This window comes from Arctopsyche grandis, chromosome 6 (genome assembly GCF_051622035.1).
Source record: "Arctopsyche grandis isolate Sample6627 chromosome 6, ASM5162203v2, whole genome shotgun sequence".
Lineage (NCBI taxonomy): Eukaryota > Metazoa > Arthropoda > Insecta > Trichoptera > Hydropsychidae > Arctopsyche > Arctopsyche grandis.
Window position 1 is genome coordinate 2,289,362 of NC_135360.1, and position 19,893 is coordinate 2,309,254.

At 35.8% G+C, this 19,893-nt stretch overlaps 1 protein-coding gene across 1 annotated transcript in view; it reads left to right on the forward strand.

The window, feature by feature from the left end:
* The window catches only part of nkd (NKD inhibitor of WNT signaling pathway naked cuticle), a 38,983-nt gene extending 25,265 nt beyond the window's left edge, over window positions 1-13,718 (forward strand). Inside the window, exons 2-5 of the mRNA XM_077432322.1 lie at window positions 9,719-9,954; window positions 10,038-10,154; window positions 10,230-10,951; window positions 11,278-13,718. Coding sequence (XP_077288448.1) covers window positions 9,719-9,954; window positions 10,038-10,154; window positions 10,230-10,951; window positions 11,278-12,268 — 2,066 coding nt within the window. The 3' untranslated portion in view covers window positions 12,269-13,718. The remainder of the gene's footprint in view (window positions 1-9,718; window positions 9,955-10,037; window positions 10,155-10,229; window positions 10,952-11,277) is intronic.
* The last annotated feature ends 6,175 nt before the right edge of the window (window positions 13,719-19,893 follow it).

Genomic DNA, 19,893 nt, shown 5'->3' on the forward strand with positions numbered 1-19,893 from the left:
AAAATGGCAAAGTTTGAAAACGATCGGATAATAACCCAAATTTCGTCACACGAAAAAATCAAAAGCGAGCTAAGAAGAGGCTAGTAAATAATTGTAATTGAAACGTAAAGGAGGTTTGTAAAAAATTAAGTGTATATGAATTTTAAATATTTCTTTTAATAATTTTAAAAGAAACGAATTTTTCAAATATCTTTCAAAGCAAGACAAACAACAAAACAAAATATATTTGGGAGTTTTCAAATGATAGTCTTGTTAAAATTTTTCATGTGACTAATATTAAACAATATTTAAAATTTTATACTCAACAAATTTGATACGCAACACATTGCATGTTGAATGTTCACCAATTTTTTCTCCTTATCACGACATAGTTTTTCGTTATGGTGCAGTAATAATAATTGTCTGCAAATATCTGTAAAAATGATTCTAAAACAAAATATCTGAAATATGTAACTGCATATTTTGCGACTTGCTAGAAAAAATAACATTTAAATTGTGTGAGTTAATTACCAATTAAATTTTAATGACGAAAATTCTAAAGGGCGCCTTTTCTAACATTTGCATGCGGGCCCAATTTTTCTAGCCACTGTTTGATTGAATATAAGGTGTTTTGTTTGTATAATATACGAGTGGTGCTGCCTGGCTTTGCTCGGTTCCACTTTTGACAATCTCTTCCGTTTTGGCAAGGATGTAATAAAAGTAATTTAGAATGGAAATACCGTCTAGTAGTGAGAAAACTGTCGAATCATGAAAAAAATCTTTAATTTGTTTTTTATTCAATTTATTTGAATCAAAAAAAATAATATTGTAACGAACGACCAATCATAAACGTATTTGGCCAATCAGAACGAATTACAAACGAATTACAGACGACGTTTCGGTTTTATATATAAGATATAAGTAATTGTATGCGTATGTACCTACATAGTTGCTAGTTAGGTAGTTAGATCACAAGTAATTACTTAAATAATTACTTGTTAGCAATCGATCTCATATTTTAAATCTGGCTATACTCCAGAACGGACCGCAGTCAGACTGTTTCTATGATTGATACTGATTTCAAAAGATTTTGGAAATACTCTTGGTTGAACAAAATCTGATCATCAATCAATCAGCAAAAGCTTGGATCTATTGTGGGATCAAATTACTTGTATATTTTTTTTATTTCAATCGAACATGTGCACTCCTCGCCTTTACAGATCGCTCTCTGATAGGAAACAATCGACCTGGAGTTCACAAACCAAGGTCTGGCCAACAGCTACTAGTGGGAATCGAACCGTGACCTCTCTGCTCGAAAGCATAATATGCTAACCACTAGTTTTTTGTGTCCGCTATTTTCTGTATGGAATTTTCATATTTCGCCATAATCATCCTGTCTCTCCTTATACTGAGCATACAACATTCTGTGTGTCATTTTATTAAACTTTTCAACAATTTTCACTTTGCAACCCTCTAAAAAGTCAACAAGAAATAATTCTAGACCGAGATAAGTATCGACCAAGACCAAGCACCTTCGCGTCGTGAGTTAGGATTTTCACGTATGACCGTGTACTGCTTAAGAGTACGAGAATTTGAACCCTGAACCTTAGATGTACCGTTAATGATGATTCGTTGATTTTTCTTCGTTCAGATCCGATACTGTTTAGCATAGATGCCAGATTGATTTACAATTCGCCATATCGCAAGGTTAACGGGAACCGCGTTCACTGTCCTATGCATTACTAACCAAGGCAGGGATGTCCAATTTTTTTGATCAACAATCAAAATGACTATTATTCATAATCTTGAACCTTTTTTGATGGTTTCCATCTAAATCTTCGAGAATATCTCTGCTTTCCCCTGATCCACCGGCCTCTACCACGATCCGCACACCTTTCTGATCCGATTCTTCAGCTAAACAAGGATCTAGAGATAAAATATCGACATCCCCTTAATCCACGTTTGATTTTTTTTTTTCAAGTATGGCCTCGTTGGCCTATTGACTAATGAGCCTTGGTTTATTGGCGAGCTCGTACAGGATTGATGTTACCAAAGGTGATTAACTCGCGGAGGACGTAACGGTTTAGTAGAAGGAATCGGTCTGTGTGCGTGTGTGTGCTTGAAAAGGTCGGTGAATCTGATAATGAGTATAGTAGTGTATAGTGTTATGCCACCGAGAAGAGGGACTTGAAGGCATTTTAATATCTGTGGTCAAAAGCGGCCGCCAGCTCGGAGGAATGCCGCCATCTCGAGTTGGAATGTTGAGCTCAACGATACTCATTTAGATTGTACTAATGGTACCCGTCTCACCACGAACACTAAAGACCCAGAACCTTTTCAGCTCTGGAATCGTCCCTATGTGGGTTTCGGGGAGTATTTGGTCCCATCAGATGGGGATGAAATTCTAGAGCTACATATGTAGTTGAACTATGTAATATAGTTTTAAGCTAGAGGTCAACACTAGGTCTGAACCCAGTGCTACCATCCAATGTGTTTCCAATAGATTCTAGAAAACCCTGTTATTAACATATTGGGTCTCGACAGGGAATCTGAATCTCGAATGTTCATTTGTTCAATTATTACACACGAAACAACTTATGTTACAGCCCAATGTATACAACCCATAGATAAATGTAGGATCGCTCGTATAAAAAGCAAGCTGCCAGGGATGCTTAGGGCGAAAACACACGATGCACGTGGCGCGTGGTTTTTTTTAGATACTTTTCAATATGCGAAAAAAATGGGCCGCAGCCTTGCACATATTAATGGAACGCCCAGCACGCCCCGTCCCAAAATAACCCTCTGGAGTATTTCCGGTAAAATTGTATCCTTGCTTGACAATGATCGATAACGATATCCCATATTTGAAGAAATGTAGGAGACCACCCGCAGCCGGAACCATGCACACGACGTGCCGTTCTTTCCTGTGTGATTTCGCCTTTAGATACTGAAGAAATTAGGATAGACGAATGAATGTTGTTTTTAGATCAAAAATGCCACTCTGTCTGAAGAAAAAGATCTTCGATCAATGCGTTTGGCCAGTGATGACACTGATGACGTATGGATGTGAAACTTGGACATTGAACGTCAAAATGCTCCAAGTTAAATGCACTCAAAGAAGTATGGAACGCTGTATGCTCGGCATAACGAGGAAAGACAGGAAGCGGAATATGTGGGTGAGAATTGTAACAAGGGTAGTGGACATAGTGGATAGAGTAAAGAAATTGAAATGGCAATGGGCGGGCCACGTGGCTAGAGGGATGGACGAAAGGTGGCAAAAGAAGTGTCAGAATGGTGCCCGAGAGAATGCAAAAAGGTAAAAGAAAGACAGTAGGGAAGATAGGTAGACGAAATTAAGAAAATGTTGAGAGAGTTGTGCAAAAGAGTGGAAGCGTGTTGGAGAGGCTTTCGTCCAGCAGTGGATGGTGAATGGCTGTAGATGATGATGATGAAACAAATCTGACGTACCAACTAATGTCATATAACCAGCAATCACAGGTATTTCACATTGGCTAGTATGTACTGTGAAAATTAAAAATATATATATTTTGCGATTAAAAGGACAATTTATCGCTCGTAAATTCTAGTAGATATCAGCCATGGTACAAAAAAGCTTTCAAAATTGCTATATTCGTTTAAGAGATCTCATACTATGTATATATTTTGAACAAACATATAGCAGTAACAAAATTGACAGATTGCTTTATTGCTGTTTAAATTGCTTCTTTGAAATCGGCCTAGTGGATATTTATATTTCGAATTAACTGTTTGAAGTGATTCGCAAACATTGTTTTTCGTCCATTGTGCATATGCTAAATTTCCTGTTCGAGTGGATATTGTCCAGATTTTTGCCACAAAACAAATCAATGCCAATTTAAACTTAAAATTTGCTTCATTGAATTTATACCTTATCTAATCTATCTTTTGGTCCCATGCCGTTTTATTTGTTGTCCACAATTGTCTCCTTTTGTATATCGAGTGAATAAACATGCGATTTTGTATGTCAATATGACATATTCGCATTAAATCTCAATATCCCGAGTCCTACATATTTAATATATTCCAAGCCAAGCAGTTAATAACTCATCCCCCAATCGGTGATGTAACTTTCGTTTGATTTATTTATAATATACTAGAATGTAGACCTTCTTTCAAATTTTTTTCGCCAAACCACTCCCAATTTACTGGATCAGCTACCATTTAAGGATACATCATTTGTAATGGTTCCGAATAAGGATTTTGAAGGCTAACCACAAATCTGGACCACTTTTTCGTCCTTAAAATTTGCATAGATTCACTAACAAAACGTGAACAATTGATTGATTGCCAGACCAGTTTCTACCTTAAAACTAACCGGTTCGTTGTAATTTTTAACATGAAAGATGTGCTGTATTTCTAAAATTGGTTCTTCATTGGAATTTCAAACCTGGACAGCATTGGTTTGCATCGAAAAAACTGCATTACATTTAATTATTCATTCACCTTGAATATTATTTGTCTGCGGATGTTTATTGTGGGGTCTCAAGCTACAATTTGTTTCGTAGCTAGAAATACTTAAAACAAAGTTCTAATTTATTTATTCATTTACATATTAGCTACAGTGATATTGTATAATTATAATACAAATACTATATATAAAAAAATTGCGAGACATCTATGTTAAAGATAATAAATTTTTGAAATCATATTCAAATAGTGGTGACATATTGACTAGGGAGGTTTTTGCCGTTTAGATGGAGAAATCGTTTCAGCAATGGAATCATGAAAGGCTCGGTAGTTGCGGTACAAGTTTCACATCCATACGTAATCACTAAAGCCCGGACCCAGAGGGTGCCGCGTATTGTTCAAATGTTGTAAATGCATTGTTAAAGGTTTGCCACCTTGGCTATCCTACCTCTAGTCATCACTCATCACTGGCAAAACGCATTGAACGAAGATCTTTTTCTTCAGACAAGAGTGGCATTTTTGATTTAAAAACAACATTCATTCGTCCAAATGCACTCGATCCTAATTTCATACGTCTCTTTATTTCTTCATCTTTACTACCGGACATGTCAATTATTTATAAATAATTATTTACCACTGCTACTGGTTTATCATCTAATGCATGCAATGACTATTGAATTTGGTCTTACTTTCCTACTTTAGCTGTCCAGCTGTGTTACTCTGTTAAATAGGTCAGTTGGATCGCTAGCTATTAAAACTATATCGTCTGCGAACCGCAGGTGATTCAAGAAGCGACCGTTGACTTTTACTCTTGCTGTGTCCCATTCCAAGTTCCTGAAAACCCCCTCAAATACCGCATTGAATAACTTGGGCGAGATGGTATCTCCTTGTCTTACTCCTACCCTTACTTCCTATGCTAAATTGAAGCTGTGGCGTTCTTATATATTGCAGATAACAGCCGCAAATAGGGTTCCGGCACTCCCTGTGTTTGTAGAGCGGTAACTACTGCATTATGACTAGTGGCCGGACCCACAGCGCGCCGTTTATTGTTCAATTGTTGTAAATGCTTTGTTAAAGGTTCGCCGAACCTTTTTTTTTGTACTCTAGCTTTGTAAATAGACCCAAAATGCCCTGTTTCCTGGAAAATGCACGCTTCCGGTTCTACCTCTAGTTATGACTAGATACCGGATAGTCACAGTGCTTTTTCTAGGAATCGGGGCGGTTTAGTTCTTTAATTTACAAAGCTGGAGTCCAAAAAAAACGTTCGGCAAATCTTTAACAATGCAATGAACAATACACAGCACCCTCTGGGTCCGTTTTTTTCAAGACGGCACCTTGGTTTTCCGGCCTTTAGTTATGACTAAGTTATAAGCGCGGCGCGTGGATGTGCCAGCACAGAAAAAATGGGATCCTTTTGTCAATTTTCGGCGCGTTCGTCCGCCGAAGACTAACTGTGTCTAAGGCTTTCTCGTAGTCGACGAAACCTAGGCACAGTGACCGTTGATATTCGTTGGCGCGCTCGATTAGTCTAAAAATAAAATGTCATGTTCGGTCGTAGTGTGGCTTGCTACGTAAAACTTCGTAGCCAGCGATTAACTTTCCGATCGAATCCATACAATATGTCGCGTGCAACGTATCGACTCTGTTCAAAGTGGACAGTGCGTCTCGAAAGACCGAGGCAGGCACGACGGGCTTCTTTTGTCTCGACGGAAATAGAGAAAAAATAAAATAAACAAAAATACGCAGATAAATAAATAAATAAAGGAAAAATAGCGGGACCGCAAAACTGGCGAGATCTCCCGCGGTATCAAAGAAGTGTCTCGCTTTGATGTTGCGGCCAAAAAGCTTTTATCACCCCGACGTTCGTTCATTCATCACGAAACGTTTTTATGGGTCGACAATTCAAACATGCTCTCGCTCCCATACCCTTTGATATCGAAATTTAATTTACATGCGGACACGAATTCTCCAACCTCATCTCTCCATCTACAACATCTTATATACACATACACATACATATCTGTCTCTCTTCTCTCGTTCTTATCTACGGAGCTCGAGCGCGTGCTATGTATCTCTCTTTTGAAGATTCTATTATACATATATATGTACATGTAACATGTAATATGTACTGTCTGTTTGTGGATGTGAGATATGGCGCTTCCGTTTTCCAATACGGTGGGCGTATCGATGGAATGATGTATTTTTGAACTTGATGATACACATCTGAATCTATTTATAAATGGAGTGCAGACAAAATAAATGCGCTTGCACTTGAGATGTTCGGCTTCTTAATTCTATCGATGTTTGTGCACTATGTAAGTAGATAGGATCGTTTATTTATTACACGCTCTATTCAAGTGCACACGCTCTCCACTCTCGCCCCGCTTTTGTTATTCCCACATTTTGTTACACAGTGATGTGCGGTCAGTGGCGGCCTTACACCCGATGGCGCCCTCGGGCAATTTTTTCTAAACACCCTTAGAAAGAACTTTCGCCTTTGGCGCTCTAATCTAAAATTTTGAATGGCTTTTGGCGCTCTAATTTTAAATTTTAAAGCGCCTTTGGCGCATCGTTCGGCGCCCTAACTTATTTGGCGCCCTCGGCGCCACCCGACTCAGACCCCCCCTAAAACCGGCACTGTGTGCGGTTGTTCTTGTGCAATATTGCTGGAAAACCCTCTCGTTCTCCGACGGAAGGGGGTGGCGGCCTCATGTTGAGGGCTTTGAGGGTCTAATTCTTTGACTTTTAAAGCGGGCTTTACACCATTGCCCTCCCCCTTACTAGAAATTGCAGTTTACCGTAAATTTTCATAAACCAGCAAACAACGAATTAATCCTACTACCGGTATATACCGGTAAATGAAATAAGAAGAGGTTAGGAAAATGTCATGGTTTAGATAGCTGTGTGTGGTTACTTTTCCTAAAAACCTTAACCTATATATGTATGTAGATTGAATCATAAATAATTAAAAATAAATCTCAGGTGAATAATGTCATATAAAGGTATTAAAGTAAATTCGTACTGCTGACAGTGACAGTTCACGCGCATGCGCAGAAGGCTTTGCGCCTGTCGCAGATATAGTACCTGCAAATAGCCACAACCAATAATAAATTTAAATTAAAATCGTATTTATTAATTTAAAGATTATTTGGAAGTTTCGATCCTAATTGAAACAATCGTCTGATCGCATTTATTACGATTTGGTTAGTCGGTGTAGCCAGTGAATTTATCGATTTGAAATTGCCACCAAAAAATACTGAAAATAAACAAGTTCCAGACAACCTATTCCACAATACGCCATCAACATTGATTTTTAATGTAATATTATTCAATAATTGCCTCTATCTGTATTTAATTCACGATTAATACGGTAAATACCGGTAAAGTTTAAAATTTACCGGTATTAACCGATTGCGAAATTTTGGCGATTTACCGGTATTGAAATCCCTACCTTATCAGTTATCATCAGAGATGGGCTAGTCTTTAGAGCAATATTGTTGATGTCTTAGAAAAATACAGATTTTTGTTTACTTTTATAGGTTTTTTGAACACTGATGAATCTAGTCATTTTCAATAAGTTTCGCCTTTAACTTGCGTGGCCCTTATACTCTTTGTTTTTTTAACAAAATACTTGTTAAATTTTCAAATTTTATAGGGCTCCTTAATAATAAAGGCTTTTAAAAGCAGCATGCTATATAAAGGCTCTGGTCTGATGATTGTTGACCGACCAAGAAAATTGCGGTCACGAAAGAAGCGATCACTGAAAATAGACTTGTGGACATATAAAACTTTTTGTGAGTTTAAATCGACTAGCTAGTATCCAAACTGTCCAATGGTGTCCAAAAAAATATTTTTTTTTTATTTTATTTAGTTTTCTACACATGTTCGCAATTTTCGTGCTCGGTTTTATCATAGAACCTTCTGGACCGCTCTCGTTTGCTGTCTTCCACATTCTCTTGGGTATCATTCTAGTATTTGAGTAGGTTGTCCATCACTTCTTCATATCTTCACATGTTTTCCAATCCCTGTCTCTTCGAGCGTATTCTTCTGGGTACGCTGCTGAACCTACCTAATTTGTATGTAGGTTAGTTCCTACGTCCATATTCGTGTTGAATCGACATTGATTTATATTGTGACGACAGTTTCGAAACCATAGATAGAATGGTGTTCGGATGAGCGTGCACTTGGTCGGCGGTTATCTTTTTTTGCGGGTTATTAAACTTTTTCGAGAATGCTTCTTTTGGGTCTCTCACTCGTTATTGATCAGCTCGGCGAGGTCTCTTCTTATCGGCTTCTCGTTAAGGTCTTGTGCCTCGTTTTGTGAGGCCGCAACTTCACAGGATTCCTGGAAGGCTTCACAAGACGGGGCCGCCCCAGGTACAAATTAAATTTTGCTTTGTTGACACAAGCGACAGAACCCCCCTTTGCTCTCTCGGCATTGGTTTTTATATATGTGTGTGTTTACTTTTCAGAATTTTGCCGTTTTGTATACCTACCTGTCAGTCTTTTCTATCTAGGCTTTTTTTCTCGTCTCTTGTTCCGACGAACGTCTCTACGAAGTAGATTCTGAGATTTACATTTAGAACCTTTTATATTATTGCCTTCTACTATTCATGAAGAAATAATGCAGACTAGCCTCACACATTGTATGAATGTACATATACATATGTAATGTATTATAATCGATATAAAAAAAAAACAACTGCTTCAGTGAACGAGTAATTGCGTTTTGAATAGATATTGACTAAATTCCAAATATATGTATATGTAAAAAAAAATGGTTAATTTACAAACGAAAGGTTAACAATTAAAAAAAATCATTTTTTATAGGCTATTATAGCTTGTGTTGGAATATGTGCTATTAATCCTCATCGGATTTTTAATTTATTTTTTGTTTTCATTACAATTTATTTGGCCGACAATTTGTACAAAATCTACCTAAACATAGCTGGATATTTTCTTTAGTAATCAAACAGGTGAAGGTCATTTTTGAACTATAGATTTAATATTTACATTCCAAATTATGCTCAATTTTATTTTGCACAGTCAATGTAATGTATAAGAAGTTTCATCATCATCAACTATCCAACAAACTTTTATTTTTTTCTTTGTTCTGAGACCCATTTTACTTGTAGCCTTTTACAATTCATCTTATATGTATACTATTCAACCATTCTTCTAGCCACACAACCCACCCATTGCCATTTCAATTTCTTAATTTACTTCACTATAGTTAAGTTCAATTAATAAACTTTGAATGCCTTTCTAACTTTATGCTATTATCTTTTTTCAGTTCTTGCCGAAGGGGAACGGACCGATACGGAAGAGCTGGTGGGCAGAGCACCCTCTCAATGTTCAGCTCCTCCAGACTTACTTCCGAGTGAAGCACGCGCACTTCTCGTTCCTGACAATAATGCTCCGACAACACCACCTCCAACCTTAGGACATGTAACTCCTGCTTGTCGAATCACTGCACAAACTCAACCTCAACCACCATCATCACAGCAAAATGATGGAGTTCACTTTGAGGTATAAAAAAAAAACAACAAATATAATACTATAATATAATAAATAAATAAACATTTGAGTTTAAATTAAAATAATTCTTTCAGGAATTCACATGCGACGTTGAAGTCCGAGGCAGCAAAAATTCAGGTGGCAAAAATTCACCTTTACATTTTTCTTTTACATTGTATGACTTCGACGGCCACGGGAGAATTACAAAAGATGTAAGTGCAATGATTTTTAATCTATTGTATGTTTTGTAATATTGCAAATATTCTAAATTGTAATTGTATTTGCAGGATATTGCCGGAATAGTATCGACTATATACGAGTCTTTCGGAAAAAATGTGACTGTGCCTCATTATGGATCGAAGACCATTCAAGTCCGATTGACAGTTTCGCCCGATCAGCGAAAAGACGTTGAAGAAGACGAGACACAGCCGCAGATAGGACCCAACACCGATAAAGATCACAAAGTGCGCTTTAAACGGGATCTGAATAACCACGTCAGAGAAGGCAGACGTAAACCAAGACGCAGACAGCCTGAAAGTTTGCCGTTGACTTCTGTATCACAACAGTCACCGTTGTTCGTCAAGGGTCCTGATTCAGAGCATGCCGTTGCAGTGTCGGATCCAGCAGAGGAGGAGAGACGGTCACGTCTGTCGATCGACGATGATGTCTCTGACTGTTCCGAAAGACTCCGAATGCCAAAAGGCTTCAAAAGAAATATACGCCATCGACAGTATCAAAAGAATAATTTAAGTCCAAGGTTTCGCAACCAGCAAAATAATCTAAGTCATCATAGAAACGATATCTGGAATTCGCAAAAAGAGAATGTTTTACCTACTTGTATTTCGAGTCCAGAGCAGACGACGGGACAACGAGATAATACCTCGGTGGACGGATCTCGCGCCCGAGGGTCGACGGATAAAAAAAGATCTGGGAGCTTACAGCGACGTGAACTTCTAGAAATTATTCAGGCCAATATGGAAAAAAACCACATGAGTTTTCAAACTTCAAGGTGTGTTCAAACTTCTAATCTATATATTTAGTATAAAATATTTTTAATATTCAAAATTACATAACATTCTAAATTCTAATGTTCTGGAGTGTTAACTAATTTTAAGATTAAGAGACAATATAAAATGGTCACTATTGTAAAATCACTAGCATACCAGTTTCAAATTATTCAAATTGTTTTTTTTGTTGTTCTTTTAATTACTCAATATGCCTAATTTCAAAGGGTCTCTTGCTACATTATTTTCTACAATAGTCCATAGGATTTTTTAAAAATATAAATTAAAATCTATTTCGAATGTGTTGCTAAAATTTAATTTTTCGTTTCAGAAAACATTATCCGGACCAAAGGGTTGTCAGTAGTCTAGAAGGGGATAGCGTAATTAGTAAGCACCGACACCGCAACAGATCGAACACTTTCACCGCAAAATACACACCGGAACCTACAAATCAACCAAGTCTCGGAGAGCACCTCAACAACGGATACTTAGACTTAGCTAGCACTAACATAAACACGCACAAAGAATCGAACATATGTCGATACGACAGCTTTCTTCACGCCGTCATCTGTTCGTCGTCTCAACACGCCAAGACGGGCATTCATTTAAAGGGCCAACAACCGAATCCGGCTCCCGCTCAGCAACAAAAATCATGGAAGAGCCATCACAGATCGAGATCTCACGATTTGGCTCAAGGTCCTTTCCGATACACACTATTAGAACCGTACGAAACCGTCACCCAAGAGACACTGACCGAGCAGTTGAAGAATACAGAGTCGAGAGCCAAATCGTTCGATTACTGCAAAGATCAAGACGCCGTGCATCGCTTCAATATAAACCCAGATAATAAGAACAAGACGCATCTAAACCGCTCCGAGTCGAAAGTTAAATCTTACGACTTGGAACAAAACATTGAAGCGATCCGAAAGACTAATGTAAATCGAAAGCCAGTAGTGCATGGTCATGCGTGTTCTCCGCACCATCTAAAGCACCAGAACAGGGAGAAGTATCACGCCAGGGCGATGGCTCAAGTCGAAAAGTGGCTGGAGAATGATAATAATACGAGGCTCATGAAGAATTCGAAGAAGCGATGGTCGGAGCAGGATTGCAAAGTGAGCGAAAAGATCGACAATCTCACGGCGAATTTAGACATTAACGATTCCTTGGAGTGGAGAGGGCTGTTGCGAGGCTCCGAAGCCGACGGTGAAGGTGAAGATAGCAATGGAACGTCAACTGTTCATCGATATGTGCACGAACACATACACCACCACTATCATCACTTCGAAGACAAGATGGCGTCTACGAATGCGGTTGTTGTGTAAAGAATTAAGTGTAAATTAATAAGTATTTCAACTATTGAGTAGTAATCGTTCTAAGCCATGACATATACAAAAGTGATAAAAGACTCGAGAATAATAAAACTGTTAATTTTAGTTTACTTTTATGGATCACATCCATCTCTGACTGACTTAGTTTATAATTTATTATATCTACGTAATTTATTTTTATTAAAAGGAACAAACAAGCTGCCTGATAGTACTTAAATGTGATTTATAATATTTTCGGGTCGCCCTGTTCGATTTATTTAGGCATTTTGAAGGTCTTGGTCCAAGATTGTCAGACAGATTAATTCGTTGTAGTATTACTTTTTTTTAAGATATCCACGTACACCAAAAATGCATTTAACCTAGACAAAATATCTCAATCCATTAAATTAAATCTATCGCGCTTTTTGTCTTAGAAGGTACCTTGTCTGAGAAAATAACCTTTTTTCGGACATTTGGTTTTTTTTAAATAAAGCAAATACCTATTCTTAAATGATCTTGTGATGGAAATTTACAGACCTGAACATTATGATTGCAGATATTTTGAGCTAATTATTCTAATGAGTCAGTTGTTATTAGCGTTCGTATTAATAAATAAATATGAATTGTTTACAAATTGAATAATAAATTTAAAAAAGGACGTTTATGTTAGAAAATGATGCGTTTGGCAATCTTGGGCTAAACTGTGAACGACAATGTATCACCGTTTGGTAGCCAAAGGGTTAATCATAGTTTCGTGCGACGGTAGCATCTTTTGTATTCTGGTTCTACTGACCCGTAATATCACTATAATCAATGTTATGTAAATAAGATTTGAGCTTTCGGTTGCTACGATGATTTTGTAATTGAACACTATCACAAGTGTATCTCGATATGCCTGAAATACCTTTTGTAAGTTGTTTTCAGTACAAATATTAACATTATAGGATAACTTAGTAATATTCTTGTGATAGAGCTTGATTATTGTATTATTGAATTCTTTATTTAACTATTTATTAATTTGAACCGTTCGCACAACGATGGAAAGTGGTTGATATTATTCTAGGCATAATAATATATACATATAAATGTATTAAGGGTACAATAGAATTTGTCACACACTTAATTTAAGTAAATGAGTTTCCTATATTAGCCCAACAGTATTGTGAACGATCGAGAGAAATAATTCTCAGTGAATATAAAACTACCTCTTGTTTGATATTTTATATTTAAATGTACATTTGCATAAATTGTTTATAGTTTTTTTTACGTACTCTTTAAGTGCATTTTTTAAATATTATTTTGTCATTTTTTTGTATTAAATTATTTATTGGTTTAAGACACGCAGATAAAAAAATATCCATGTGATTATTGTTAATCTAGAAACGGACGCAACGTTTTGTAAAATCATATGAACACTAATTCGTATAAAAATATTTATTAATCTAATAAATGATACGCAAAGCATACTCTTGTCTTTTTTTTCCAAACTCCCGCAGCAACTTGTTGAACTCAGAACTACGGCCGAAATCTTATATTTGGCCGTATTGGCGATGGCTTATATTTGGATAAAGTTTTGAATACTGGAACTGATATTTAATAAAACTCACAACATCAACAATAAACCTTATACTTACAGTCCATCTACTGTAAGAAGACACAGGTAAAACTTTGCACATGCTGTACTTTTCACCCCATCTCGACCAATAGCATTCCTATTTTCTGTACGAAATGCTATTGGTCGAGAGGCCGAGAAAGAGATAGCATGTACGTTTTCCTACAGCAGATGGATTATGGTTTTTGCAATTTAACTTTCACATTGCACAATAATTTGACAGTTATAATAGCTACAATATATGTAAATTATAGAGAGGTTGGTCGGTTCTATAAGACCGCAGCCACACCCAGTGACTTGCAAGCCACTCTGGGTGATTATGTTGCGCATGCAGATCAAATGTATACAGTTGTATGAAGCATGCCACACCAGGCAACTCGTTGATTGCCCAAGTCGTAAAGTCACCTGGCCGTCGAGGTCCGTTGCAGTTGTTGGGTTTGTCACGATGATTTTATTACCTAAACAACCGTCGCGATCCCTCAAAATGTATTGAAGGCTGCCACTCTTGGTGAATAGTTACCGATGACTGGCGACTCTGTTTTGAAAAAAATATGAACAAGTGTGACTGCATCGTCACACATTGAAAACTATCAGCACGTGTGACGGCATCGTCATTGATGCCTCTTGGTTGACCAAGAGTGACCACGAACAACTACCCTTGGGCAACAAAGTCACTCACTTGCCTGCGAGTCACCTGGTATGGCCAGGCTCTTGGGTAAAGCTTTTTCCATTTGTATAATTTGAAAATGATAATTTTTCTTGTATAATATTCACAAACTTGAATATTCAGTAACAATAGACAACTTATTAGTATGTATATTTACTGCCTGCTTTTGAAAAGTATTACATAATTGGGTTGGATCTTGTCTGCAGAGCTTTGCACTTCCTTGACAGTTTCGTGTCAAATAGTATATCAATACAAGTAAAATGAAAACCAATAGTGGCTTGTGAGAATTCATAGTGGGGGGGGCTGCAGAGATTAATCAGACTCGTTAACCAAACCGGTGATCGAATTAAAACAAAAATAGCATGCATATGAACTATAATGGGAGGACTGCAGACCCGCAGCCCATGTGGACGATGAAAATAGCATGCATTTGTACTGTACTGGAAGGACTGCAGCCCGCAGCCCATATGGACGAGCCGCCACTGATGAAAACGCCAATATATAATATATATTTATTTGAATTTGAAACCTCTCACCTAGATTTGATCCTCATCGGTCTACGTTTTTCTTCCATCTTTCCCTATATTATTAGAGTCGCCAGATTTATAAAATATGAATACGGGTCATTTTTGGTAGAAAGATATTTTTACATTTTATAATAAAACAGCGTCTTCCATCTTGCGTAATCTCTTTTTGTTTCCTTTTGTTAATTTTTTTTTTGCACTGTGTGCAGGCAATGCGAATAAATAACTAAATAATTCATTTTTTTTTATTTGACTACCTCGACAATGGAGATAAAATTGGTTCTCATTGCATGGTATTTTTATCCACTTTAAACAAAATTGAAGATGACCAAATGGTATATTCCTAAAATTTATTTAGGAATATACCGTTACTATACTACTAATACATACTAAGTAATATACTAAAAAATAATTTATAATACACCCATATATACTAACTTGAAAAAACGCATGCTATAAATAATATTCCGTTTGTTACAGACATTACTAACAAACAAACCAGTAGATTTTATGACAGAATCACTAATAACCATACTAACACACTTGTGAAGAGTCTCGGTGATTACAACTAAATGTCTATACCCTTCAGGTTACCTAAACACAATCTGCTTTAGGTCATCGACATTAGACAGTCTTTAATTAATATTATGTATTAGACGTATTATGAGCATTTATAAGGATTGTAAATAGGTTTTTGAGCTATTTTTCCTATTATGCTGTAGATTAACATTAGAATAATATAATACTATGATTACTAACCAAATTAAATTAAATTGTAAAATAGAAAATGATCAGTAGATCAGTAGCTATTAAAATAGATATAAGATGTATTGTGAACATAATTTCGTAATAATAAAAAGCATTTAAAAATCAAAAGTAATATAATACTTTTGATTTTTAAATGCTTTTTATTATTACGAAATTATGTTCACAATACATCTTATATCTATTTTAATAGCTACTGATCTACTGATCATTTTCTATTTTACAATTTAATTTAATTTGAATATAAATAAATGAAAATGACCTCTTAAAACAATATTTATTCTGTTCTAGTATACTAGAACAGAATAAATATTGTTTTAAGAGGTCATTTTCATTTATTTATATTCCTAAATCAGACAGATATTCGGCTTTTTCTTGAACTTCTTCATAGTCGACTTCATAGACGACTTACTGATGCCTCATTCTTCTCTAAGCTCATAAATGGTTTCCTTGATTGTTCTGATTTACTGAATAAGGTTGATTTCAGGATCCCAGTTAGGTATTCTAGACACGTTGCACTCTTTTCACTTAATCCTTTCAATACTAATTCCCAAAAATATTCTTATCTGCAGCGTGTTTATCGTATGTTTAACGGCGAGCTGAATGAGGTTGATCTGTTCGGTATTTCCCTACATCAATTCAGGACTAACATCAAGAGAATCTTGACCGATTGATACATTTCTTCTTCTATTATATTTTATAACCTTTTTCCAATATTTTAACACTTTAGTTTAGTTTTGCAATGTGCTATTTTGTCATGCTATAGCTTTTATTCTATTCTTTTTCATTTGTTTATGTTTATAAATTTCCATTTCTTCTTCTATTCTATTTTATAACATTTTTCCAATATTTTAACACTTAAGTTTAGTTATGCAATGTGCTATTTTGTCAAAGTTATAGCTTTCATTTTTTTTTTCATTTGTTAATCTTGTATTTATCTTTTACATTAAATTATCTTTGTAAAAATCTGTAATTGGACTCGGATGTTATATATACATATACTCTTATATTTACTCTTTGTTTTTATGCATGTCTACATCTTGTTGTCTGTTGATTTTTCAATAAATAAAATAGTGTGGTTGTTTTTCTGAAGACATCCAAGTAAAAACTTGTTTAAAGTTTTTTGCTTTTCCGAAATATACAAATAAACATATTAACTGCTTCAGTGCTCCAAGGACCAAAAAGTAGTCTCAAATATATTATGAATATAGTTTTTAAGAAACAATTACTTGAATATGGAGACATTTAACTGTCCCGACGACCTTCACCGGGACAGTGGGATAAAATTTTAGAAAACGAAACTTGTCCCATAAATACGGGACTTCTGGCCACCCTATATATATAATGAGTTGCGGGATTCTAAACAATATAGTATGAAGCCAAAATAGTAAAAATTCGCCTTTTTTTGTTTGCCGACGATCAAAAGTATTAGGTTTATTTCCTTGTTACTATGTACCAGAGGCACGCTTTCGAGCAAAGTTTATAATTATTGACCACTTTAATTGAATACGGTTTCATGAATGGTATCATCCAATACATTTTAAGCTCATCAATGTGCATTGCTCAAAATCAAGACCAGGTAAGATATCCCATTCACCTTTCGACCGAATATCATTAGTCTTCTTCCAATGAATTTACTTACTCCAAATATATATTTTTTAAATATATTAGCCTGGAAAGTTAACAGCTAAGCCTAGCAATATAACTGAGAACCTTTTATGGTGTTGGTAGTGTTCCTGTTCAACCTTAATATATAGCGATATATTAATCCAGTGTGCTGTGTTCGACCAACTTGAAATATCCCGAGACTCGATTTTTGGATTTTTCGTCTGCTTGAATTGGAGTTTGTATGTTTTTAACAAATATATATTTTTTATACATGTGTGTAATATCTTTAATATACATACAAGAAATATTTCGAATGTGATTTGTACAAACTCGATGACGAAATACACCGAAAAAGTCGGGAAAACGAGTCTCGAGATATTTCAAAGCAGTGCAATGAGGTAGACCCATATTAATCCACTGATATTTAATATATTGTTTTAGGTCAAGTGATCAATACATAGCTGCATTACCGGTTGTGACCGTTCAAAGGGTTCTTGAATTCAGAAAAAGAAACAGGTGATATCAAATTCATTTTCTGCTTCTCTGAATACTTTTAGCATCCCCAATTAAGAGGGCTGTACACCTGAAATCTTAATTTTGTTGCCGTTCCTTTCTTCGATATATATATTGAGCGAATGCGACAGCGCTTCGACCAGATAATACGTATTTTAAATCGACAAAATCGAGGTTTCGTATTCTCCTATTTTCTTCTCCAATACTGGACCAATTTAAAAAAAAAAATTCATCATCGGTATGAGAAAGATATTTTCTGTGCAACTATGTGCGTATTTTTTTTTAAATCGACCGTTAAATAAGCACGCTGGACTCTTTTCGTGAGTGTAAAAAAGAGGCGATTTTATAGATGTTTGGCGGCTCTTAGCTCCTATAAAAAATAACTAATCAAAAAAATACAACCAAAGATGCATCCCAATGGTGGATATCCATAGCATATTAAAAAATAGTTTGTCTAGTGCCATAATTGAGGAAGGGAGAAGTGTAATACGTTTGTATGGACAAGGCGCTGGCGTCCAGCCCTCTTAAGTATAAGATAAATAGATTTGCGAAACGATCCTTTAACACGCTATTTACTTATTGCTGACTACCAAAACAAAAGCAAGAAACAGATGGTGATGATTACTTTGATGGGTAAATTCGTTGACGGCCAGCACACTACTTACAGAGTGGCATCAAGTAAAGAAAAACGGGTGACCACTTGTACATTTTACCACCCCATTTCAACGCACTACCCCCTTCCACTAACACCTTAATGACAAAGTGGCGATTATAACTGGCTGTAAGTGGTCTTTTTCTTGTTTTTTTTTTTTTACCTTTTGTGCAATTTAGAACAAATTATTTTCAATAGCCGAATGATAAACCGAAAATTTTCAATTTCTTATTAAAAAAGTTGTATATAATTAATGCTATTTTTACATACCTCTTCTTACTTCGCCCTAGGATTAATGCTATTTTTACATACCTCTTCTTACTATTTTGCATAGCCGTGCCGTAAAATTCTACCTGTTTTTGTCGTATAGCCTTACTTACGTGTGCGCGAGCAGGATACAAGGGAATAGGTGACGTCAAAACTAGTCCCCCTTTATCCTGCTCGCGCACACATAAGTAAATAGGGAGATTTTCACCGCACGCCACTGATGGTCATGGATTCGTTATGACTACCTGTTTTGTTAATAATCTAGTTAATTTTGTCGAATCAATAACTCCCTTTAGTGTGTTTTATTTTCCATTAAATATGCTTTTTTGTGCAAATATGGCTGGGGTTGCATATTGCTTGGATATTATAAAAGGCGGGCGTGATTTAAAAAATATCAAGAGCCCTTAAACTATACACTGGCTTCCAACTAGATAGTTTTCGATACTAATAATTATTTCAAGTGGTCACAGGTTCAAACCCCACTGGTCTCTGCTGGCCATACTTTGGATTTGTGATCCAGGTCGATCGTTTCCTATCAGAGTTTGCAAATTTATCTGATTTTCATTGAAATGGTTCCAACAAATTGGCAAACTTATCCAAAATCTCGAATTTCGCTGAATTATATAAAATGCTGCAAATTTGACCATAAATGTCTCTTTGGACGTTAATCGATATGCATTTACTAAATTTCGCTGAATTGTTTAAAAAATGCTGCAAATTTACAAATTTTACCATAGATTTCTCTATGAATATTAATTGATATGTATTTATGTACTTTGTATACTACTAATTTTTATTTTATTTATTTATTTATTTAATAAACAGAGAGAAACTTACAGTTAAAATAAAGATAATAAAATAAATAGTCAAATATAAGCCAATTAAAAGTTTCTTCGAATAGCATGAAAAATGGAACTCTCTATGAAGGGCCAATCAAAAAAGAAAAAAATAAATAACAATACAAAAAGAAAAATAATGACATATTCGTAAATAATAGTAGATTATGGTGAGTAACAGTAGAAAATTAAGAGG